At 36.5% G+C, this 26,417-nt stretch overlaps 1 protein-coding gene across 1 annotated transcript in view; it reads right to left on the bottom strand.

The window, feature by feature from the left end:
- The window catches only part of LOC149961985 (ATP-binding cassette sub-family C member 3-like), a 150,912-nt gene that overhangs the window by 109,976 nt on the left and 14,519 nt on the right, over nt 1-26,417 (bottom strand). Inside the window, exons 2-4 of the mRNA XM_090163917.1 lie at nt 23,884-24,060; nt 15,595-15,708; nt 14,781-14,918 (exon numbers count right to left, since the gene is read on the bottom strand). Of these exons, the coding sequence (XP_090020043.1) occupies nt 14,781-14,918; nt 15,595-15,708; nt 23,884-24,060 (429 nt within the window). The remainder of the gene's footprint in view (nt 1-14,780; nt 14,919-15,594; nt 15,709-23,883; nt 24,061-26,417) is intronic.

Here is a 26,417-nt window from a genome sequence, read left to right as displayed (position 1 = left end):
TAAAAGGGCTGTTTCATTATTTCTGAATGAGGTTAAAATAATAACAGTATTAATAATCAGCTAAGCTACTACCTAAGAAACCACAACGGCTTAGAGACGAAAAAGGCTTTTGAGTTTTTAATTTCGTGCACGCGCGGAATTCAATTTTCAAATCTCGCACTTCGGTTCATAGCCTAAATTCGAGATGATTTCCAACTCGCAACTTTTTAATCTTACTCGACCAAATATATCAACATGACCGTCGTATTCCGGTGTAACTACCAGAAATGTCCACCAACAACCCAACTTGAACCACGCTCGCCACACCCAATCCAAGAAATCCTACCGATCCAGACCACACGGTCCCAGCCAATTCAATAAGGGGTTCTTATTGACTCGTCGATATATCTGTACTGAAACAAAGAATTCATGTATGCTTTAAAAATCGCAACTAATACGACCCAAATCCATTCGATTGGAAGGGTACAAGGTACTTTTGAATTATTCTTCTCAAATCGGACCTGGACCACTGATCTGATCACCAATGGCCTTCCCATGCATGACAAAACCCTTGTTCAGTGCCGCCCGATTGGAGCTCTGATGACTCGTGTTGTAGTGTTCGACGTTCCTTCTCATTTCGAGAACGCCGACCTCAGAGACCTAATGTCAGCTTATGGTACCGTTGTAGGCCCAATAAAAACTATCCGGGCCTCTTTCGCTTATCCGGATTTTCCTGCCTTGAAAAGTTTTCGCAGGCAGGTCATGATGAAATTTCAAACCTCTAAAGCGCGAGAAAATATACCCGAAATAGTTTTTATAAATCTTGATGACGTTCCCTATACATTTTTTGTTTCTACAGAGATAAAATGCCACAACTGCTAGGAACCACTTCACACACGCGACCAGCGTCCGCAACGCATCTCTAACCGGAAATTTCTAACAACGCTCCCGTCTCCGTGCCTGAAACAGTAGAAACCGTTCCTAGAACTGTGGAAATCTTAAACGAGTCGTCGAAGGATGTTCTTATGACTGACCCAAGTGATTTGGAATCTCCCATTCCTGACCTCGACATGACTCCTATCTTGCCGGTCTCTGAAAATCACGAAGAAAACCTAAGCGTCTTCAAAACTCCCATCTGCACACACTCCAGGCTTTACCGTGCTTAATAAGAATAAACGTCAATTGCCTCACCCGGAATTGACCGGTCATCCGTACAAAGTCTCCGTAGTGCAGCACGACCCCCCGAAAGCGATGTCGCTAAAATCAGTGACATCTTACTCCAGCGTGGCCTCCCAAAATGACTTAGAAGACTTCCTCGACTCTGACTCCTATCATTTGATCAACACTCTGCCCCTCTATCCGACTCATCCCTCGTCAGCCTGTTTGACAGCATGTACCGTTCGAAAATTCCAATTCTTGAACACGTAAGACAACATACCAACACTCCTGTCGCCCTCCTATGTTAAAGGTATTGGTACTCTCAAAACCAATACCCACGCCCGCCATTTTATACAAAATTCTTCCCCCGATATAGTCTGTTTCCAAGAATATAACGTTACGAGCGGTTTTCGTACGTCTTACCTCTGGAAACACTGGCCGTATTCTTTCGATCACGCATTTACTTCTAAATCTGGCTCAGGTGTGTCCATCGGTATTAAGCCTCATTATCGCTCTTACGTTCGTGAAGTCAATATTTATTTGAGTTATTCGATTTGAATTTACCCCTAAAAATTTTACTCATTTATTGTCTGTATATATTGCGTCTAATGACGATCAAGCCGCGTTAGACGTTTAAAAACATTTATCAAATCTGATAGAATCTCTACCTGCCGGTGAATCCTTTATTTTGAACGGCAATTTTAATTGTACCCTCGATGAAGCCCTCGATCGTCGAGATTGCGTTAATAGTCGCGTAAACGTCCCTCCATTCCCTAGGATTAGCAAGACGCCTTTCGAATTTTCCAACCTTAAACCCGTTCCTATACTTGGTCTTCCGTCCCTCAGCGTGGTCCTATCTTTCGGGCACGCTTGGACCGTGTATACGCATAGCTGCACGGGCTCGTCTCAATTTTGAGCCAATTTGTGAGTTTGAGACCGAGTCCTTAAATATTCGTATTAATTTTTGAGCCCGAGACGAGTCCCTTCTAAATTTCATTAAATCTCGAGCCTCGGGTGAGACCATTCAAAAAAACGTATAACATTTTGAGCACGATACGAGACCAAGAAATATATTGTCTAATTTAGGAGCTGAGACGTGACCCTTAATTGTTTTGAGACGAGACTGAGTCTGAGTCCCAAAATAGTATAAAAAAGAGCCCAAGTAGAGACTTATCGTAAGAGTTGTTAATGATACGAGCCCGAGACGAGCTCGAGTGACTAAATACGAGCTGAGACCGGTTGCGGATTTTTCCACGTCTCATCAATAGTCGTCCACCCCTAAAAAATAATTGACTGAACCGAATTCTATTGGCTGTTAAGTCGATGATGCGAGTCATGGGACCTTTGCACCCACGTGACCCACGTTTATTTTTGAAAAGTTCGTTTTTAACCGCGCATTTCGCGATTGTTCCGAGCTTTCGTGCGTTCGACCACGGTTTATAGAATCTACACAGATTGTAACGCTCGGGATTTAGGAGGGTCCGCTTACTCGCTACTTCGAAATTTGAATTCAGGATAAAGCGCCTAAAGCGTCATCTGGCGAAAAGTAGTGATATAAGTTTACTGTATTTTTCGTAACTCCAAGTCGTGCTAACCGAATTTCGAAGATGATCTGAATTTCATATTTAACTCAGGTAAATATATTGTTTAAACTATTTCTTTATTTTTCATAATATTTATTGCTAAAGCACTTATAATTAAGGAAAAAAAGGGTTTTGGGAAATGTCTTAAGCTTCCTGTTTAAAAACTTTATATTATTATTAAGCCTTAGCCTAGGTAGACACGTGGATGGTTATTCTCTATAATCTTTGTGTTTTATTAGGATGTCTTGCTTCGTTTTAAAATGTCCTTCTGGAAAGAAAAGGGCAAATGAAAAAATACACTTTTTTCGCGCAAAAGATGATAAACAGCTGGAAGAATGGTCAAATGTAATTAAAAGAAAAGATGGCAAACATCTCACATCTAAATCACGGATATGCCACAAGCATTTTGATGATAGATATATCCTTAATAGTTATGAACACATAATTAAAGGAGAAATTGTGAAAACACCAAGAGGTCGCTGGGATTTATTGCCAGATGCAATTCCGGAACTTGAACTGTATAGGCCTGATACAGCATTTTCTGATATAACTAATTATCCAAATAAATCTGCTTTATCATCACCGTTAAGTAGCCATCATACAAGCACCCCTAAACGAACTTTGCAATTAAGTACTACTGGTTATTCTCCCTCTAAAAAGAAGACAAGTCCTATAAACAAAGAGAACAGTTTCTCATCCTTCTCAGAAAATGAAAATTGCCGTGACAGCGGGCTATCATCGTTATCATACATTGATAATACCAGCACGCTTAAGAAGAAAGCTGGATTTTTTAACATTGATAGAATAGAAAACGTATCTCAAAACATCACAAGTTGTCAAAATAACGCTGAAAAGGAACTAGATATATTTGAAATTATTGATGAAATCGAACTACCAACAAGACAATGGAGTATTTTTAGATATAACGTTGGAAGGCAAGCTTCTTTCTTTTTTCATGAGCGACAAAGTGATGGAACTTACTACCCTTCTAAGCAACTATTGATTGAACCAGGAAAGCCAACAACCAATCAGTGCCATATTCAAATTTTTATTAGATTTCAAAAATTAGATCTATCCAAATTTAAGGATTTTCCTGAATACTTCTCTACTCTAGAAGAACTTTCAAATGCTCTAAACATTTTACATAAAATGGTAATTTGTTATGGAGCACAGGCCAAGGAATTGTTTCAAAAAAGCAAATACTCCGAACTGTGTTCATTAGTTGTACTGGATGAAAATAGCAATCCTCGATGCAAATCTAGATGTAAATTATGCCAACTTGCTTATGGGGCTAATGATAAGGCAGAGAAATCTGCTACCAGCACATCATTGTCTAAAGCTCCAAGGCTATCTTTGAAAAACATAAGAAATAATACAGCGTCAAAATTAAAAGTTTTTCAAAAACAAAAAAATTGCTCCAGAAGAAAAGCTCAAAAACTGGCGAAGAAATTGAGCAATTTAAGAAGCACTATAGCTGATTTGCAAAAAGATCTTTCTAGTGTTAAAGAAGTGACATTCAATGAAATCTTTGATAAACTACAACCTAAACAAAAACAAGCATTCGAATGTTGTGTAGAAAATGCCCGCAAGAGCCCAAGTGGTTTCCGGTATAAGACTGATTGGCTTCTGGAATGCCTAATGCTACGCATCAAATCGCCCAAAGCTTATAGACATTTGAGGGACGAGCAAATACTACAATTGCCACATGAAAAAAACAATTTTAAGGCTTTTGCGTGGAAGTCCTTGCAGTTTTGGACTTAACGAGTTTGCTTTGAAATCCATTCAAAAAGAATTGGAAGGTAAAGATAAAAGAAGCCGAATGGGCAGCATTGCGTTTGATTAAATCAAACTAAAAGAAAGTATATCCTTCAACAAAGACAAACACCTGTTTGATGGATTTGTTGACTACGGTGATGAGACAAGAGTGGAAGACCAAAATAAACTTGCTGATCATGCACTGGTTTTCATGTTTAAACCGTTCAACGCAAATTGGGCACAGCCTGTGGCTGTATTTGCATCCAGAGGGGCTGCACCTGCATCAGTTCTGGGGAAATTACTGTTATCAGTGATTGTTCAATTGGAAGAGCATGGATGCGAAGTTGTTTCCATTGTTAGTGATGGTGCATCAACGAATAAATCAATGTGGAATTCGTTTGGAGTGAGTGGAGAAATTGACAATACAACTAATAAAATTCCTCATCCATGTCGGCCAACCGAGGACTACTTACATTTCATTTGTGATGTTCCTCATATCATTAAATGTATCAGGAACCATTTAATGAAAGTAAACAAAGCTCAGGTATTGTCCCACATCTAAAAATTTGTATTACGTTTATTATAATCAAAAATTTCGTTTTTTTATCAGTAGGGAGATCAAACCATCTTTTTCGATTCCTATGGATTTCTCTTAATTGCTGATGAAAGTAATACTGGTTTGCGGGCAATTAAAAAACTGTCTCAAGCCCATGTGAAACCCAATAACTTTCAAAAAATGAATGTGAAACTGGCAGTGCAGGTAAGATTCTCTTGTTGAGCTTTATAGCACACTTTATTGCTTAGTTTTAAAATATCATTATCTTTGTAGCTTTTCAGCAAATCAACAGCAGATGGCTTCAAGTTTTATCGGGATTTGAAATATCAAACCTTACAGAACACAGAAGCTATTGAGGAATTTACTAGGTTCATAAATGATTTGTTTGATCTGCTTAATGGTAGATTACCTAAAGATGGTATAAATCCAAATTCCCCTAAGCCTTTGGTATGGTAGTAATAGAATTTTTAATTATTCAATCAATTCTCAATTTCTTATTTAAATTGAATTTTCATTGTAGTGGATTTTAATATATATCAAATGTTTCTAGCTAATAGATGAATTTTTGAGGATTTTGGACTTAACTGAAAGGAAATATCCTTACCAAATGTTTGTATCCTCACAAACAGCACAATCCTTGAGAGTAACGTTACAATCCGTTAAAGACATAGTTTTTCATCTAACAGACCACGGATATGCTTACGCACTGACATCTAAACTAAATCAAGACTGTCTTGAGGTTAGTTCATACTTCCTAAATCAGGGTTCGTACGAAAATGTTTGTTTGGAAATCCCTGACTTATCCAGGTTATCCCTGACCAATATTTGCCAATATCGCTGACCTTTTTTGATAAATCTTCGGTCTTTGTCAGGTTTTTATAGGGTAAAGAAAAACGATTGTTTAACGAAAATATTTTGTGGGGTATGTTTAGGACGAATAAACGAAATCCCTGACTTTTCTCAAAGTTATTCAAATCCCTGACTTATCCCTGACCTTTTGCCTTCATTTTCCAAATCTCTGACTTATCCAGTTTATAAGTGCAAATTAATATTTTATTTATCTTAGAAATTTTTTGGTCTGATTCGTTTATCTGGAGGTAGCGATGAGCACCCGACTGTCCCTAATTTCCTCCAGTTGTATAGAATGCTTTCTCTTTATATGCCGTTGAGGAGAGCAACTAAAGGGAACTGTTTAACACGAAGCGGTGATGAAAATATTTTACAACATTACTCTGACTCTTTAGTAGAGAGAGGGAATGAAAATAGAGAAGCAAGAAAGCAACTTTCGAATGAAATTGAAGAGGACATTTGGAATAAAGTTTGGATCTGGGAGGACTTTGCAGATGTTCAAGATCATATGGATTATTCTCTATGTTCAAAGACTGATGCTCTTGTTTACCACTTTTGCGGCTATATCTTGTTCAAAATTTCCAGATTTACCAATTGCAAATCTTGTATTGGTTCCTTAGCATCTAATGGTATTCCTCCAAAGGAGTCCATCTACACTTCAATTAAATCATTTGGCTTTCTGAGGTATGCCTCAAAAGATTTCTACAATTTGATGAGACGAGTTGAAAACTTTGTTGATGCAAAAATAAAGGAGAATGGAATCCGTCCAGATTTGTTTTGGTCTATTATGGAAACTTTGGACCTGTGTAGTTCCAAAGTTGGCTGTGGTGAACATTATTCAATATTGATTCCACAACTGGTACATTACTATGTTGTAACTAGGATGCATTTTCTGGCACGAGATACGAACAAAAAAAAATGCTACTAAAACTAAATCGCAAGCCAACCGTAAAAAGGCTAAAATTTAAAGCAACTTAATAAGAAATATAATAGTACCCTTCAATTTAAAATTGTGATATGTTTTTAAAAACTAGTCATTTTGGTTATTTTAAAGTATATTTTTCGTACGTTGTTTAGATAAAAATACCATTCAATTCAAAATTGTGATATGGTTTTCAAAAGTAGTCATTTTTAGTTCAAGTAGGATATTTTACATACGTTGTTGAAATGTATTTTCCTAAAATAATGCAGTAATATTTTATGTACTACATGTGGCACCTTCGGTAAAGTTCCTTTACAAGAAATTTAATGTTTGCATACCCATTTAAAAAAGTAAAATTTTAAATTTATACTCGAATGTAGTATATTTTTCATTTTATGGCAAAAAATTCCTAATAACAAAATAAAATATGCAATATTTATACATGTATGCATGTACGTTGTTTTATCAAGCTCTAACCCAGCTTATTGTGATTATACCCACTGCTTAAATGGTAATACATGTATAACATGAAATAATCCGAAGATTTTAAGTTTGAATATTTCTTTCAAATAAACAATAGTAACATTGAACGCTTGATTTTTTGTCCAACAAGTAAGACATTTTATGGAGATTCGAAATTAAGGTTTCTTGTCAAAATAGTAGTATAGGGATTAATTTAAATTAGGGTGATTTCTCGTATTTTGAGTCTTAAACTGCTTCCTAATAAAGGATATTTTCAAAATTCGCTGGGTATTTTTTAAAGTAAAATAGCATCGCCACCTATATTTTAGTCGCGTTTAAAAATGTTTCAAATTAAAATATTTAAATTTTTAAATAAAATAAAAAAATCGATGAATCATTGTTGTATTTATATTTAAAATTAATTTTTAACAAATTGTATATGAAATATATTAGTACCCTTTAAAACATACAGGTGGCGTATAGATAGCTAAGTCTAAAACAGGGTTGGCAGGCAGTAGAAGATAAGAGAACCTAATCGCTAGCATGTACGAAGGTACGGGGAGCTCCAACCTGTGTAGATTCTATAAACCGTGGCTCGACGGTCAAATTATGTACGCTTCTGCCGTGTTTATTTTGTAACCTAAGCGGCAGCAGAGGCCTGTGTCTTTTGGAGGTACTTTTATTTTTCTAAGCAAACTCTACAACGCTACTTTTTATATTTTAACCTTATAATGTTAGTGGCAGATGTTATTTTGTGTTATAACGCATAAAGTAGATTTAGTTAGTCTCTTAATTTGGTGGAAAAGTGTTAGACATGGCAGTTTTCATATGATCGGATTAATTAAGTATTGGTATTTTTTACGTAAACCAGGGTACACAAAGGGGAACAAAAAGCGATTGGAGCAGCGGCGGCGATCGCAAAAATTATGGTGGGGGCTCAGCCGATTTTTCATATAAAATTTATTTACATCAAACTAAAATAGGTAATATTAATGTTTAATTTCTATAAAAGTGTTTTTCTGATATCTGAAACGTTAATGAATTCATTTATAGTTAATTCAAAGTCGTTGTCTTCGGATAATTAAAATATTTTGATAAAGCTGTGTACGCGACGGATAAATTTTGGGTTAAACATTTTATTGGACTAAAACTTATGTTTATTTATTTTTGTGTACCCTTCTTTAGTAATAGCAAATTAATACATTTTAATAAATTAAAAACCATAATTTAAAATTGGTCTTGGGGCTTTCCGCACAAATATTTTTCAGTGGGGGCCATGCGCCTACTTTTTTCTCTTTTGGGACACTGGCCCCGGAGCCCCCACGGGATCTCCGTCCCTGGATTGGAGGATACTATACTATTGCAAAAGTTAAAATTCCGTTGGGGTGTGTAAAACAAAGACTTAAAGCTTAAAATTTATTTGTCACGTAATCCACGTATCCTGCTATATCTAAAAATCTTGTGACTCATCAAGACCGTGCAGGGGGGGGGCAAAATCCCCGGGGCAATGCTGTAAATCGCCCACGAAGGACTGATAGGGGCCCATCAAAGAGACAACAGGGGGGTTAAAATCAGACGGATTGAAAACGCTCTAAACGCTCAAGGGGGATAACTTGGACAATGTTTACAAGGCGTGGGGGTGCCAAATCATGTTAATCTGGAAGCTGGACGGGAGAGGCTAACTAAAGGGCTAGCGAGTAACTTTCGCCACGGGCCTCAGATTGGCTCTGCTTTCTACCGTTTTCTTTTTGATAAAAACATAATTTTTAAGTAAAGTATAGCTAAATTTGTGTTAAGCCGTGGACTCAAAACGAAAGAGTCCTCTAATATTGATTCAGAGACCTAGTACGAGACGAGTCCTAAATTCATTAACTTAAGAAAATTGAGCTCGAGACGAGACGAGCGAAAAATTGTAAATCAAATGAGACTGAGGTGAGTCCACAGAAAAAATAAAGCTTAACACGAGTCCGAGACGAGACGTTTCGAATATTGTCATTTTAACTGAGTCTGAGCTGAGCCTGTACAATATTTCCCCTTAAATTGAGCCCAAGACGAGCACTTAAACATTTCTGTAAAAACTTTGAGACGAGCCCGAGCCCAACACGGGGCGTGCAGCTATGTGTATACGTTGATAGCGCTACTGTAGTCAAAGCCTGTACTCATGAGTTTTGTCCCTTTTCGGATCACTGTCCGGTTGTTCTGCGTCTCGCGAGTCCCTTTGCGAAAGTCCACCCAAAACCGGCTTATTGGAAATTAGACGTCAAAGCTCTTGACTACCCTTACTTTGTTTGCGACGTGAAACAGTTTATACGTGAATCTATCTTGGTAGTGGTGGTGGTTCAATGTATTTAAACCTAAAGCCCGTGCAATTTGCCGCTACTTCTGCACCTATCAATCTAACCGCGACTTACAGCGTGAAGTTCACGCTTTAAATGACCCTGAAAGCCCTGACCATCGAGATCTTCGAAACTGGTGCCCCCTTTCTTTGACTAACATTCATTACAAAATTTTGCCCTTCGTCTTAATCCTGTTCTCTCCGATATCATATCTCCATCTCAATCCCATTCCTTCCCTTCTTGTACTATTTTTGACAATTTAAGCGTTCTTCAAGATCTCATAGATCTCGCGGACGCTAAAAATGAACCTCTCACTTTCGTTAACGTAGACTTTGAGAAAGACTTTGACTCTATTAACCACGATTATCTATTTAAGGTCATTTGCGCTTTCGGCTTTCCCCCTGAATTTTCTGGTCCTCTCGCTATGCTTCACACAAATTCGTCTTTTCATATTAAAATTAACAATTTACTTTCCCCTTCCATTAATTTCGACCGCGGCGCTTTATTCTCTATCGCTATTGAACCCCTCCTTCGCCTTCTCGATGCGGAACTTTCTCGCCCTCATGAGGTGGTCCCTCACCGACGTCTTTCCAACGAGACGTACGCGGACGATCTCACTGCCCTCGTTCGTGACGACTCAGAATTCCTTATTCTAAGAACTTGCCTCGACACTTTCTCCGTTCTCTCTGGAGCCCGGGTTAATAACCAAAAATCTGTCGGCCTGTGGTGTGGCACTTGGCGCGATCGCGTTGACTCCCCCCTAGCTTTCAACTGGCCATCCGATGGCTGTAAATTACTAGGGGTCCATCTTGGTAACAGCCAAACTGTCATTATTAAAAACTGGACTAATCTCGTAGATAATTTCTTTCGTGTTCTCGCGCGTTGGAGTTCCATAAAACCCCACTGTTCTTTGTATGGCCGAGTCAACATTGCCAATCAGTTGGCCGCTAGTGACCTTTGGTACAAACTTAAATTTTTATATCCTCCAGCCGAATTTGTTCTACGTTGCCAAAGCGCTCTTGAGGCGTTTGTTTGGGACAAAATTCACTGGGTAAAGCCAAACTATTGTCTTCTCCCCAAGCAAGTTGGAGGCCTTGGCCTGGTTTCGATTGCGGGAAAAATACGGAGTTTTCGCGTGGGCAACGTTGCTAGTCTCCTACCCTCTGCCCCGACTCAACCCAATCATCCGTTCACGGCATCTACCATTCACTTTCTATTTACTTTTTAACTAAAAGTCCCCGTACCTGCCCATCTAAGTATTATGATTCGTTATCTACCGTCTTTTCTACTGTTAATTTTAATCTTTCACTAGAAAATTCTGACTTTGAAGTTTTATCCAATCTCCCTCTTTACGACAATCCCGCCATCACTGACACTGATTTTTTTAATAGATTTGCTCGTGACCCCATCTCCCACTGGTGGCGTGGCGTCCCAGATCTTATAACATCACCAAAATCTGTCTCCCGTTTGACAGTTAAATATTTTAGAACCTTACAAAAAGGCGTCTTTGACGCCTTTCCCGACATTTTTGACAATCACGGAATTCGTGACGATCATGTTTTGGTGATTTACTTTCACCGATCATTGATTTAAAACTTCGAGGCTCTCTTAATACTAAACTCCATCTTCCTGATGTAGGAATTTCTAGAATCGCGTACTCTTACCTAATTCATACTTCTCTCAATTTTCCCCACCCAATTCGACCACCTGATCTCGCCCCCCCCCCCTGTATACTCTTAAATTTTGGCACGTTAATTCGATAATCCCGTAAACTTCGAGTAGAGCCAGGGTAAACTTCGAGTAGAGCCAGGGTAAACTTCGAGTAGAGCCGTGGTTCTGCGGTAGAACGCTCACCTGTCGTTCTAGAGAGCTCGGGTTCGAATCCCGGCCGTTTAAATAATTATACTACACCCAATGACAAAAAGAGGGCGCTTTTGGAAAAACCTTTTCCCTGATTCTTAGAAACTGGGTACGCAGTGATTACCCTTTGCACCGAAAATGCGAACGCGTTCGCAGGCCTGACAGACAGACCCACAGACAGACAGACAGACACGGTGGTTGTATAACCCCTCCTAGGGGACTTTGTCCCCTCGGAGAGGTAAAAATATAAAATTAACCAGAACAATGAGAAAAAATTGAAATTTAGCGGAATAAAACCAAATGAAAATACCATGAGAAATTAATTACACGAGCCCATTTCATCTTTCATTTCTTTCATAATTTTCCGATCCCATTGGTAAATCGCTTGTTTAAACAACCTAGAAAGAGGGCTTTTTCGATAGGTTTCGTCGTTTTTCCTGATGGTTTCCAGTTGTTTGATGAGTGCGATCGGACAATTTGTATGCTGGCGAACGTGAATAAGGACGGGAATTTTGGATTTGTATATCGAGTCAAAAAGACTCACGAGCGCTGAGTCACTGAGTGGTACGGCTGAAGAAACATTGGCATCACAGTCAGTTTCGAGAAAGGCCTTCTAAAATGGAATGAGAGTTTCAAGGTCATAATCCAATCGTTCTATCACCGACGGGTACGCGTCTGAGGACTGAGTGTTGGAGTCAACAATTTACTTGGGAGAGGTGTTAGGGTTTTCATTGTTGGCGGCACCAGCCATATGATTAGCGCCTTCCTCTCGAATTTTCGGGCAATGATCACGCGTGTGTGCCGTTTCAGGGCAATTGCGACATTTCATTTTAGTTCAAATGACAAATGTATACGGAACGTCATCCAGTTCAGTAAAAATTCGTTCTGGTAAATTTTCGCGGACTTTCGACGTTGTAAACTTCATCATCACTTGACGCCTAAAACTTAGCAAGGCTGGTAGATCGTGATCCGTATAAGATGCCGGTAGATTTTTAATGAGCCAACGACCGTGCCATAAGATGACATCACTTCTCTAAGATCATAGTTCTCAAAAAGAGTAGGGACATCAGAGACTACAACTCTCGTCGGAGGAATACCGATCGGGTGACATTGAACCCATGTCTTATCCGGCATAGGAAGGTTATTAATTCAGTGGGCCACGACGCGTTGGGGACAAATAATTGAACGAAACCTTGCACTCTTCCGAAAGAATAGATTTGAGCATTATTTGTTGCATTTTTGATGGCATCTACGAGTTCCTTATTTGAATATGGAAAAATCGTTGCATCTATCAGAATACCGTTAGAGGAGGTAATTTTCTTATTAGCTTGGTTTGCATCATTTGGTTGCGATCGGAAAACGTGCTTCTCAAATTAACCCGCTCGGCTTTGGTTCGAATTTGACGATTGTTTGATGTTTTTGGTAGTAACACTAGAATACGATGGTTGGTTAATGACGTTTGGTTTATAAGGTTGAGGATCATTGACGTTGATAGCAGATCGGTTTGGGTTAGATGAATTTGTTTTGAGCAGTGGAATGGTTAGGGTTAGAAGAAGTCGAGTTGGGATGCGCATTAACTTTTGAAATCATGGCGCGTATTTTGAAAGTCATTAATTAAAAACTCTCAAATGTTGAAAAGCCAAAAAAGCGAAAAAATCGACTTTTTGGCGTAAAGTAGGAAACCGAAAAACGGTTTTAAAACCGAAAATATCAGTTAATAATAATAATAATAATAATAATAATAATAATAATAATAATAATAATAATAATAATAATATAATATTGAGTATTTCACCGAACCGATAATGGAACGTTCCCGGACCGGAATTATACAAAAAATTAGCCTGTAATCTCATAAACCTGTCTCTGGAACGAGTTTTGCTAACTCTAGTCTGGGTCTGATTAAATCGGTCTCGTTAATTAACGTTACTTTTGAAAAATCTCTGGAACGGGCTTTTAGTAACTAGTGACTTGTTAAGCCAATTACCAGTGGCCGTGTGAAATTGCCTAGGAGGGTCGTGAATTACCCCCAAAACTATCTGCATTATGAAATGCATTTCATCGAGTAACGTATTTAGTGCAGTTTGCCGAAATAAAATTAAGATTAAAGCTAACATTTTGCTAATAAAATAAAACCCCGCATTTGCTTATAAACCAATTATAATAATTATAATCAGCAATGCAAATTCCCTAGGCACCATCTTAGGCCCAAGTAATGGAGCTACTATTAATGCCATTTATCCCATGTGGCTGGGTTACAATTTGTAGGTGACATACCATTATTGCCAAGCGAGCCAACAGCTCCCTACACTAACTATTAATCTCAGCCAGTTTATATTGAAAGGGGAAACTGAAGAGCTCGGTGTAAAAGACCTCTAACTTAAAAACTCAACGCAGACTCAGTAGTTACGTTTTATTACCCAGTGCCACAAAATGGGATCGAACCCAGCTTCTCTTGCTGCAAGGTGAGAGTAGTTTCCATTTCACCACCCCACATTCAGCGATAGGGTGGTTAATAGGGGAAAAAACGTGTCCGTAATGTAAGAAGCGCACTTTTTTGGAATTTGGGAAGTAATATTAGGAGGCTCTCTCAGTGAAACCACTAGAGCGCTATGATATTTGAAAACTGGGGTTGTTCTTTTAATTTTGTCATATTTTAACGATGTAAACGGGTATTCTACTTGATTATTTAAAAATGTAACTTTTGAATTTTTTCAAATGTCCCCTTAACTACGTCCTGAGGCAATAAAGTTCATTCCATTTTCTAAGCCGTCGAAGATTATTACATGAACTAAATATTTTAGTATCTGTTTTAGATAAATTGGCTACCAATGTCAGTTACTAAATCGCTATGCGAGCTTCTGCTTGGTCAATGTCTCATCTTTAAAACATCTGATAACCCTTCTATGATAAGTGATTTCGTATTGGAATTTAGATTTTGTCGCTGTTTTTAATTTCCTATTGTTCTTTGTTTTTTCGAAATTCCCTTGTTGTTATTCGTTGTATTTTTCAAAAGTTTAAATCTATTGTTGGAAAAATGTCAATTATTAAAGTTCTTCTTTCGCTTAAAATGTTTTTAAGCTCGAAATAGCTCTGGTGGTGAAATAAATGAATGGTTTTAATATCTGGTTAACAAAATATTGAATTTGTTGAAACATATTCACGAATTATAACTGTGTTAGCCAAATAAATATTTTAATTTTTTAAATATTTCAGTTATATTTCTGCAAAAACGATCTAATGGTGTTACGGCTATACGCATGTTACTATGGTAATAATGAAAACGAAGCGTTTTCTCACTATTAAGAAAATAGCCATACCTCATTTAACGTTGAGGAAATGATTGATCTGATTGAAATTATTCCGGTCACTGTTGAGAGACACCAATATACAAATAAAAGTCCTGAGCGTCGAATGCCACGCGCACGCCCCGATAACATGAGAGCAAGTGCTAAACCCTAAAACGAAGATAATAAAAAGATATATTGGAACTGAAAGCAAATATCTGAACAGATTTAAGGATTTTTCTGACCGCACACACCGTCTGTAAGATTTTAAGGTAAAAGACAAACACCAGAAAGATTCTTCTTACTTAAAATTTGAAAGGTCAGAGGTAAATTATCTCTCTCCAATGATGAAAACCGACTATCTAACGATTTTTCCATATTATTTCCAATAATAAATGTAGCAAAATATCACGACACCACAAGTTTGATAAAAATTTGGTTTGGATCGAATAAACAAATTCATGCATTGTAATTGGATGAACTACAACACATTTTGGAATATATCACAGGTCGAGTATTCCAATTTCAAATAACTATGAATTATTTCCTTTAAAATTACAGGAACTTAAAAATGGGAAATTTTGATAAAAATTTAGTTTGGATCGAATAAAAGAATTCATGAATTGTAATTGGATGAACTACAACACAGTTTGGAATATATCACAGGTCGAGTATTCCAATTTCAAATAACTATTAATTATTTCCTTTAAAATTACAGGAACTTAAAAATGGGAAAGTTTGAAAAATATTTAGACGAGTTTTTATCCTGCTACAGACTAGCGAACCATTGTTTTTTAAATCATAATTGCATTGAATTTTACTTAAAATTCAAAAGAAAAAAACTTACTTCTGTCAAAAGTTTGATTAACGAAGGAAGACAATGTACCAGGAAAGGTTGTTTCTTGTTAACGTCGTAGGCTATTTTCAGTACATTGACTACTAAAAGTGCAACATTTGTTATCTACATAGAGTTGAAAAATATAAAATTACGAGAATGCCATGAAGGTTTTTTTAGAAAGACGTTCAACGATTCTTTGTCCATTATAAAAGTATTGTCTTGAATAAACTTCTCACCCATCTAATGAGTTCTAAGTGCTATTTTTCGCCTAAAAGCATTTCGGCCAAGGAACCACGTAAAATCTCAAATAAAATGTTTTTCCCATCAAGAGTTGTTGGTCTTTAAAGGTTAACAAGTTGATCGGGCCAACGGTGGCACTAATAGGACGACCACTTCGTATGGAGCTGTATGCCATACGCAGTGAAGTATATCAGTAGCCAAATATTAACATTTTGTGTTGCATTGAGTTTATTACTGCTGGGCTAGCCATATATTAAAGTAACGGACCAATGGCATGTTCCATGCGATTGACTTACAAATGATCGACAACGGGTTCTTTTGTTTGACGTGCATTTGATCGACACAGTGGTTTTATATTATCAACACTTTTTTTAAAGACGACCATTTAATCGACAAAAGTGACAGTAGTATTAGTGTCTTGTGTTTAAAATTAATAGTTTCAGCCAAGAGAAAGGAATAATCATAAGGTGATTGAGATAATCAGTCTGATATCATATCTCAATCACAAGATCACAATCACCAAAATTCTCTCTCTGCATCTCTTCCCCCTACCCAATCGCTTTTTCTTATCGTTTCCATTCACCAGAATTTCCAATCACCTTATTTCCCCCCCTTTTCGGCTTTCCGTTGCTATTCAACGCGTTTTGAAATTTTTAATGTTTAGGCCAGATTTCCCGCACGGTACTGATGAGTTCCAAATAGAACTTAACCGGTCTACCCTTGGACTTTCTGGCTATTTTATTAAGATTTTATGCAGTTTATTACTCGAAAATCTATTTGATCCGAGATTTGCGTCTTTTTGAGTTATTAGTAAGTTTTTTAATTTTTAATATCTTCAAATTTGTTTAGGGTTTGGCTATATTATCCCTTTTATTTATGGACTAATCTACTATTCATCACAATATTTTTCCTCCCTCCCTAAACTCTGTATTTTCTTATATCTCAATCAAAAGAACTTCCATTCTCCAGAATTTGTTTTCCCTCATCCCCAATCGCCAAACTTTTTGCTGCTTCTCACCCCCTCCCTAAACTCCATAATTTTTATTTCTCGATCACCAGACCGCAATCAGAAAATAATCTATCTCTGCTTTCCCCCAATCGCTATAAATCTATTCGCTGCTTTCCCCGCTGCTTACCCAATCGCTAGAAATCGGTTTCCCCCCATTGGCTATAAATCGCAGCAGTTTGCCAGAATTTGTTTTCCCTAACTCTAGCCAATCTCTATATTTTCCTAGAGAGGGTTACCTCTCCGAAATACTTTATGTACCCAAAATTGGACCGCAATTTGTTTTTAATTTTAGGGGAATCTCTATGGGAGTTTAACATTACAATTAAGCTAATAGGTCCAGTTTAGGGTACTTTTGGTCCGAAATTGGGTACATAGGGCCGGTAATGGTGACTTTGGTCGCTTTAAGGATACTTTTGAACCATTTTGGGTTACATCAGAAAAGGAAAACGAAGAGCCGTAATTTTACCACTCCTCCCTCCCCCAATATCTATAATTCCAAGTAATGCTTTTTCCCTGTTACTATGATCTTCCAATCTCCTCTAGAACTTAGTTATTCCCCTACAAATATTAAGTGTTCTAACTTTCTACATATAATACGTTAAAATACATTTATCATTTTAATATTTCCCCGAAGGATTTTAATTAAGACTAATTTCCTAAGCCTAATATGCTAAAATTCATTGTTTTCAATCAAATTTAAAGAAAGTCTTAAAAATTCTTTGTAGAATACAAAAAAATATCAACTTACTTTTACAGTCGGAGTTCCTTAAGCTTAATGTCGCATATGATACTCGAACGGACGGCGGTGCATAATTTTTTTTAAATAGAACTTGTATCTGGCCTCCGTCGAAACCGAAAGAGATGTACACTGTGTCTCCTAGGGTGATTTTATATCGATACGTCTTTTTTGCGCCTTCCGTTTGGATACGATATAGGCCAAGCCTATAGAAACCGAAAAGGTTAGCCTTGGCTACCGAAAATATAAAATTATTAAAATAATATTAAAGAAAAAAGAGCTTATCAATGGGACGTTTTTCTATGTTTTCTACCGGTGGAAATTGGTCTTGACCTGGTAATACTTTGCGTGTATCGGTGGTCCGAGGAACGAATGAAATGAGCACACGTCGTTTCAGCTCCAAGTCACAGAAAGAAAGAACGAGTTGACTTGTAAATTTCATGCCACTTGAAATTAAATTTACTTGAGATAGGCGAAACCGCAAGTGAAGGTTTATTTATATTGACTGATGACTAAACTGACGTCACGAGAATCAAATTAACGCTTGTTTCTCATTGGTTGAAAATTAAATTGACGTCACGGGTTTGTAAAATGAAACCCACGTTCCCTATTGGTAATTTTTTTAAATTGGTATATTTTAGCATTGCTAAGCGTAGAAAAATACGTCAAATTACAACTTTCGGGGGTGAAAATTTTTCTAAATTCTAAAAAAATTCAACTCTAAGAAGAAAATTAAAATTTAAATCAACACGACGGCTATAATTTTTGATGGCGGGTTAAGAGCGGCTTTCAATGTCGAGGATTGCACGTCAGCGTCAATATCCGAAATGAAGATGAATGGAAAATGTATTTACTCAACACAATCTAATCGCAGTAATCATCGTACTCAATACAAGCATTTTGGAAAATTCAATGCCTTATGTACTAATCATTCAAGCAACTTAAATTCTTTAAAGTTCAGTTCAGTTATCTTATATGAACGAGTCACCTGAGAATCGATACGTCTCCCTATGCCTAATTTCACCCGTCGGGCAATCCGCTAAGCCTAGTTTATCTTACTCACTTCTTCTATATGAGAATTATTTTATAAATAGGGCTAAAAAAACTAAAATTAATTTTCTTATCCCTAATTCAGCTTCCAGCCGGGTAGGCCTAATTTTAGGATACTTACGTCGTTGGTACAATAAATCTTAAAATTCAAATACTGACTATTACAATAAAATATTTACGAAAAAAACTACTTTGTATATACGACGACAGGTCCGGAAGACTGAAAATGTACAGAAAAACATGGAACAAGACAGAACTTCTAGTCAAACCTTTCCGATTGTAGTCGAATACCGTGAACAATTGGTGGAAACCCTGCCACTGGACGTTGAGAGGTTGCCAAAACACTCAGCACCCGGTCCGTCCCAAAAGTCAATAAGAAGAAGTTGAAGAGAAACGCCCGTACAAACACAAAAAACAGAAACACAACATACTCAACAAACACAACAGATTCAACAATCACAAACACAACCGACTCAACAAACACAAACACAACAGACTCAACATCCACGACCATCATAACACAAACACTACAAACTCAACACCCACAACCGTCATAACACAAACTCCACATTCACACCCTACACATAAACATTTCAACAATCGAACTGAGTTAAAACCGTCGCGACGGTGAGCGTTAACGTAACAAAAACCATCCAAACCAAACCCAATCGCAAATTAATCCGTTAACGCTCACCGTCACACGGTGGTTTTGCAAACCCTTCGAGAAACTGCGAACACGTTCGCAGGACACACACAGACAGACACGGTGATTGTATAACCCCTCCTAGAGGACATAGTCCCCTCGGAGAGGTAAAAATAAACAATGCAGAAATGTATATGATATTAATTTAAGAAAACTCAAAGAATCGACTGGCATCCTTTTTCTGTTTTAAATCAACAATTTTATTATTCTTTCTGATCATTTTTTACAACCATTTTATTTAATATAGGTAACATGAGGTCGGCTATAATAAGGACATTAACCTAAAAAAATCGAGAATTAGACAAAAACACCCTTAAATTTACTATTTTCATATTCACATAGTTTTCTTCGCATTTTTTTGTACTTCTCAAGGTGTTCACACCAGAGCAAACCTTTTTCAATTGAAAAAGCATTTCACTACCTGAAACTGTCAATTGCTGACAATGTGTAAAATTGGGCTTAAGGGATTTCAAGTAATTTAACATCCACGATTTTCCTTCATTTCCATCTTTTCTAATTACAAATATTATTTTTCGGTCTGAGAGAATTAAATGTTCCACTAAACGTTTCTGCCATGGTCTAAGTTCTATATCTTTGTTTATTCGTTTAGGGGTTTTCATCTTTTGCACCCAAGCACTTGTCAAATTTCCAAAGAGATGCGATGGTAGTCCAGATCAAGCTACGGCTTCTGCGCGGACACTTTACTGGCTTTAAAGCCTAGTTATAATTTTTTACGTATTTTAAAATGTATTTCAGCGTATTATAAGTAAAATTTTAGTCTTATCAAAGTCCACCAGTTAGGAAATGGTTTATGAATAGGAAAATATTTATAAATACTTCAAACAGAAGCAGAAACTAGGAGATCAGAGGAAAAATAACCAACGCGATTGAATAAAATAATAATAATATAACTACTTTAATTAGCCTTTAAATACGTTTTGCGTTGTTTATTGCATACCACTACCATATTTTAATTAGGGCTTACTGTATTGAGAACGATGGCGCCATCTAAACTTTGAAATTTTCCTTAAATAATTAAATATATTGATAAAAGGCCTCAAGTTATGACACTTTCCCTATTTTCCCGTGACGTACCGATTCTCACGGGACTTTCACTTTTCCGAGCGTACTTTTGATAAGATAACTGAACTTTCAGATAGCGAAATCATTGATTATTTGATCAATCTTTTACGCTACAATCGGAAAGGTTTGACTAGAAGTTCTGTCTTGTTCCATGTTTTTCTGTACATTTTCAGTCTTCCGGACCTGTCGTCGTATATACAAAGTAGTTTTTTTCTTAAATATTTTATTGTAATAGTCAGTATTTGAATTTTAAGATTTATTGTACCAACGACGTAAGTATCCTAAAATTAGGCCTACCCGGCTGGAAGCTGAATTAGGGATAAAAAAATTAATTTTAGTTTTTTTAGCCCTATTTATAAAATAATTCTCATATAGAAGAAGTGAGTAAGATAAACTAGGCTTAGCGGATTGCCCGACGGGTGAAATTAGGCGTAGGGAGACGTATCGATTCTCAGGTGACTCGTTCATATAAGATAACTGAACTGAACTCTAAAGAATTTAAGTTACTTGAATGATTAGTACATAAGGCATTGAATTTTCCAAAATGCTTGTATTGAGTACGATGATTACTGCGATTAGATTGTGTTGAGTAAATACTTTGAACATTTTCCATTCATCTTCATTTCCGATATTGACGCTGACGTGCAATCCTCGACATTGAAAGCCGCTCTTAACCCGCCATCAAAAATTATAGCCGTCGTGTTGATTTAAATTTAAATTTTCTTCTTAGAGTTGAATTTTTTTAGAATTTAGAAAAATTTTCACCCCCGAAAGTTGTAATTTGACGTAACTTTCTACGCTTAGCAATGCTAAAATATACCAATTTAAAAAATAACCAATAGGGAACGTGGGTTTCATTTTACAAACCCGTGACGTCAATTTAATTTTCAACCAATGAGAAACAAGCGTTAATTTGATTCTCGTGACGTCAGTTTAGTCATCAGTCAATAGAAATAAACCTTCACTTGCGGTTTCGCTTATCTCAAGTAAATTTAATTTCAAGTGGCATGAAATTTACACGTCAACTCGTTCTTTCTTTCTGTGACTTGGAGCTGAATCGACGTGTGCTCATTTCATTCGTTCCTCGGACCGCCGATACACGCAAAGTATTACCAGGTCAAGACCAATTTCCACCGGTAGAAAAACCTAGAAAAACGTCCCATTGATAAGCTCTTTTTCTTTAATATTTTTTTAATAATTTTATATTTTCGGTAGTCCAGGCTTAAATTTTCTGTTTCTATAGCCTTGGCCTATATCGTATCCAAATGCAAGGCGCAAAACAGACGTATCGATATAAAATCACATTAGGAAACACAGTGTACATCTCTTTCGGTTCTATTTAAAAAACATGCACCGCTTTTGCCGTCCGTTCGAGTATCATTTGCAACATTAATTAAACTTAAAGAACTCCGACTGTAAAAGTATGTTGAAATTTTTTTTGTATTCTAGTAAGAATTTTGTAGTCTTTCTTTAAATTTGATTGAAAACAATGCATTTTAGAGTATTAGGCTTAGGAAATTAGTCGAAATTAAAATCCGTCGGGGAAATATTTGTATTAAAATATATTTTACGTATTATACATAGAAAGTTAGAACACTAAATATTTGTAGGGGAATAACTAAATTATAGAGGGGATTGGAAGATCATAGTAACAGGGAAAAGCATTACTTGGAATTATAGATATTGGGGGAGGGAGGAGTGGTTAAATTACGGCTCTTCGTTTTTCCAACTTCTTTTCTGATGTAACCCAAAATGGTTCAAAAGTATCCTTAAAGCGACCAAAGTCACCATTACCGGCCCTATGTACCCAATTTCGGACCAAAAGTACCCTAAACTGGACCTATTAGCTTAATTGTAATGTTAAACTCCCATAGAGATTCCCCTAATAAGAAAAAAAACTTGCGGTCCAATTTTGGGTACATGAAGTACTTCGGAGAGGTAACCCTTACTAGGAAAATATAGAGATTAGCTAGCGATAAGGAAAACAAATTCTGGCAACCTGCTCCGATTTACAGTGAATGGGGGAAAACCGATTTCTAGAGATTGGGTAAGCGGCGGAGAACGCTGATAATAGATTTATAACGATTCTGGGAAAGCAGATAGAGTGAATCTACTGATTGCGGTCTGGGGATCGAGAGGTAACATTGTGGAGTTTAGGGAGGGGGTGAGAAGCAGACAAAATCTTGGCGATTGGGTATGGGGGAAAACTAATTCTGTCGATTGGAAGCGATAACAAATTCTGGAGAATGGAATTTCTTGTGATTGAGATATTAGAAAATATAGATGTTAGAAAGGGAGGAAAAAATTTTGTGATTGGAAATTCTGGTGAATGAAAGCGGTAAGAAAAAGTGATTGGGGAGGGGGGAGGGGGAAGAGAAGCATAGAGAGAATCTTGGCGACTGTGATCTGGTGAATCTTGAGATACGATATCAGACTGATTATCTCAATCAGCAGATAAAAATTCTTTCTCTCAGCCAATTATTGTTTATTTTGAAATAGTGGCTGCTTGATATCAGTTTGTCGGCAATCTGATTATGTTAGGTTAGGTAAGGTGAGGTTGGTTGGGGTTATTTTACGACTTCACTGTGGTTTTTATTTAATTAAAATAAGAAATACAATGAGAAAAAATTAAAACCATGATTTGTCGATTATCTGGGCTTTCAATATAAACATTTCGATTTTGTGGAATCTACTTTCAGTTGTCAATCAATTGCACGTCGATCAAAAGAACCCTATGTCTATCACATAGAATTCGATCAAATGGAACAAATCCGGACCAATATGGTTAATTGGTATTATACTGAACAGATTTTAAATCAATTTAATGTGAAGACATGATTAAATGAGCTGTAAATCAAATTAAGGTTATATTGACTTATTCTCCTAAACCATTTTATTAAAGAAAGTAATAAAGTTTCAATTGGTTGTATTCTATATTTTTGAAGGGCTATTTTAATTTTTTGAGGGGATCTTGGTCAATTTGTTTGATGAGGTAGTGGTGAATTCAAAATATGGCCCCACACAAAAAGGGCCTAACGACGCCATTGGAAATCATCTTCAAACAATTTGCGATTTGTATTTTCATTTGGTAGATTGCAGAAAATGTGGGGAAACCCTTTAAGAAGTAACCTAAATTGATTGAAAGCTAGAAGCATTATGAAAAATATGTCAGCCTTTTTCATAGAAAAGCTGATCGTTTGAAATCGCTACCAATCCTTTTAAGGTACGCGCTTAACTTTGAAACGAAACTATTTTAACGCGGTACCCTTCATAATTCTCGCACTTTCTCTGGATTATAGCGCAAAAGCTGATGCAAATCTGATTCAAATTTCCAAGCGGTAATATCGAGTTCTCAGCACCAGTCACAAAATAAATTTAATATTAAAATGTTAAACTCTAAACATAAATCATAACCTTTAACATCTGGAATTGTCTGCCAAGAAGTTCCACCACACTTAGGAAAAACGCACCACTTACCATTTTAGTAATATTTAGAGATGTCCATGGAATATGAGCTCTTTTCGATCGCCTGAACGTTTGAATTTCCGGGATAAGGAAAATCCATATAAAAGCGCAAGGAACCCAAACCAGAACGGTGCGTTGGAAACATGGCGTGAAGTCCGGATTGGAAGTATACCAAGTCAAATTTGAATCCTGAAAAAAGGAATTGGCGTTACTTTTCCGTCCAATTCGAACTAGATGAAGCAGTATAACACTTGGTTTTCACTGGGCGATTTTCTTTGCGTATATAATTTCGCAAAAAGAGCGAAAACGTAACATCCGTTTTCCTAAAAATTTTTTAATTTCGAATACGGAACCGGAACAGAACTGACTCGTGTTTAAAAAAATCAATAAAAATGATCTCTTCTGTAAACAAACATGGAGGACGACGTAGTTGTCGAAGTAATTAATACCCTTAAAGTTTACTTATTGTATCGAAGTTGGAAAACAAACAATACACTAGACGATTCTGGGCGCGTAATTTATATTTTAGAAGGTTTCGCCAAGGAGACTTTGCAAATCTTGTACAGGAAATGAGACAATCCGAATTAATTTTTGTCATTTTAACTTAATACACTGCAGAGTGCAGACCGCTGATGATATACTATATCAGATCAGGTCTTATCTCGAAATTTCAAAATGGTGACTGGAACAAGGTAAACATACGCGCTCCCTCGGTTTCCTAAATCACGTGACTAGAAGACTGGATACGATTGGTCTACGTCTACGAAAAAAAACGCAGCAAAATATATATCGCAAAATAGAAATAGGACCCGCGACGCAAAAACACGAATTTCGCAAAAATAGCAGGAAATATTTTTTCCTTTTCCGCAAAAAAATACGAAAATCGCACAAAAATTGCCCAGTGAAAACCGGATGTAATACCATAATTAACATAACAAACTTTGATCGTGGTCAGACTTCAAATTCGAAAATAAGAGCAGATTCAATTATTAAGCAGCATTTAACAAATAAACGTTATTTTAAGCTTAAAGCGCGTTTCAATTTTCAACAATCATTGGCTTTATGGTACTGCTTACGGAGAACTGATTTAAATGGTCATGGCCATTACAAAAATTACATTACGAAATTCTGACTTCATCAATTATTTGATAAATGGGTATACATGTTTTAAGGCATCCCAAAAATAATCACTTCTCTATATCTCAAGGTACATATATATTCGTTAATAACAATAAAATCGATAATCCCATAATCATCTTAATTTAATCAGTGTAATGTTAACACAATAAATCTCGTCTGTAGCAGTGTAATTCTAGTTAATCTCGTCTTAAGCAGTGCGATACTAATTGATGTCGTTTGTAAAAAATTAGTCCTTGTAAAGCTATTCTCCAGCAGTGTCAGCCTATAGAATGTCATCTGAATCTAGAATAACAACAGAACAGGGATGGCTTAAGGTAAATGTTTCACCCGGCAAGTTAGGTTTTTGGTGCCCTCGCGCCCTTACCAGGGTTGGATTTACCATAAGGGACAGTGTCTAGGGCCTAGGAAGAAATTTACGGGTTTATGTACTACGAATAATTATGGAAGAAATGACATTTTATTGTAAGAAATATGGGAATATAAATCTGAGACAGAAGATATAATACTTACTCTATAACTTAGGAACAAAACATTACGGTTTTATCAAGACATTACGAGTTTTATCAAAAGTTTGTTTGAATCGAATAAAACAAATTCATGCATTGTTATTGGATGGAATACAACACATTTTGGAAAATATAACTTTGTTTTTCATTATCCAACAAGCTGGAAAGCTTGCAAAAATATACCTCCCCTCGGAAGAATTCGTCTTTAGCGTATTTACCACTGAACACGGCACTCAACGATATTTCGCCATTTTCTCAGCGTCCTCCAAACAAACGTAATCCCGGTGCTATCTCAACCAGTAAAATATTTCTTATTATAAATATAATAAATCTTACAAATTTCCAATATCAACAGAACAAAAAACCAACTTTAGACCCAAAACGTTAATAAATTAACAAAGCAACAAAATGATAAATATAATATATAAAATTTAAAATTATTAGAACGCTCACGAAACGTGCGAGAAACTATTTTAGAGATAAAAACCAACCCATTGTAGTATAGGTCTTAAACAATCAAAGTTATATGGAAAAACAAAACTTAAAGCCAAAACCAAACTATAAGTGAAAGCACTAATATAATCTGCGTGAAGTAATGACGATTACCCAACAAAGCCGAGAAAAATCAATGCAAATTAAAAATAGTAGACATGAATTCTCCCCCACATTATCAACACTTTCGATAGACGAAATAAAACAATAAAAATAACCAATAGAAAAATATATAAAAATAACCCAACCAAGTAACAAGTTAATTAATATACTTAGGAATCATGAAAAAGTCAATCTAAATACCCACAGTAATAAACATTGTATTATCAGAAATATGCAATAAAATATATAATAATAACCCAATCCAACAACAAGGTAACTCAAATCCAAAAGAAAATTGTAATATAA

This window comes from Leiobunum rupestre, chromosome 1 (assembly GCF_980474605.1).
Source record: "Leiobunum rupestre chromosome 1, qqLeiRupe1.1.hap1, whole genome shotgun sequence".
NCBI classification, from domain to species: Eukaryota; Metazoa; Arthropoda; class Arachnida; order Opiliones; family Sclerosomatidae; genus Leiobunum; species Leiobunum rupestre.
This window is presented reverse-complemented; position numbering and strand designations above follow the sequence as displayed.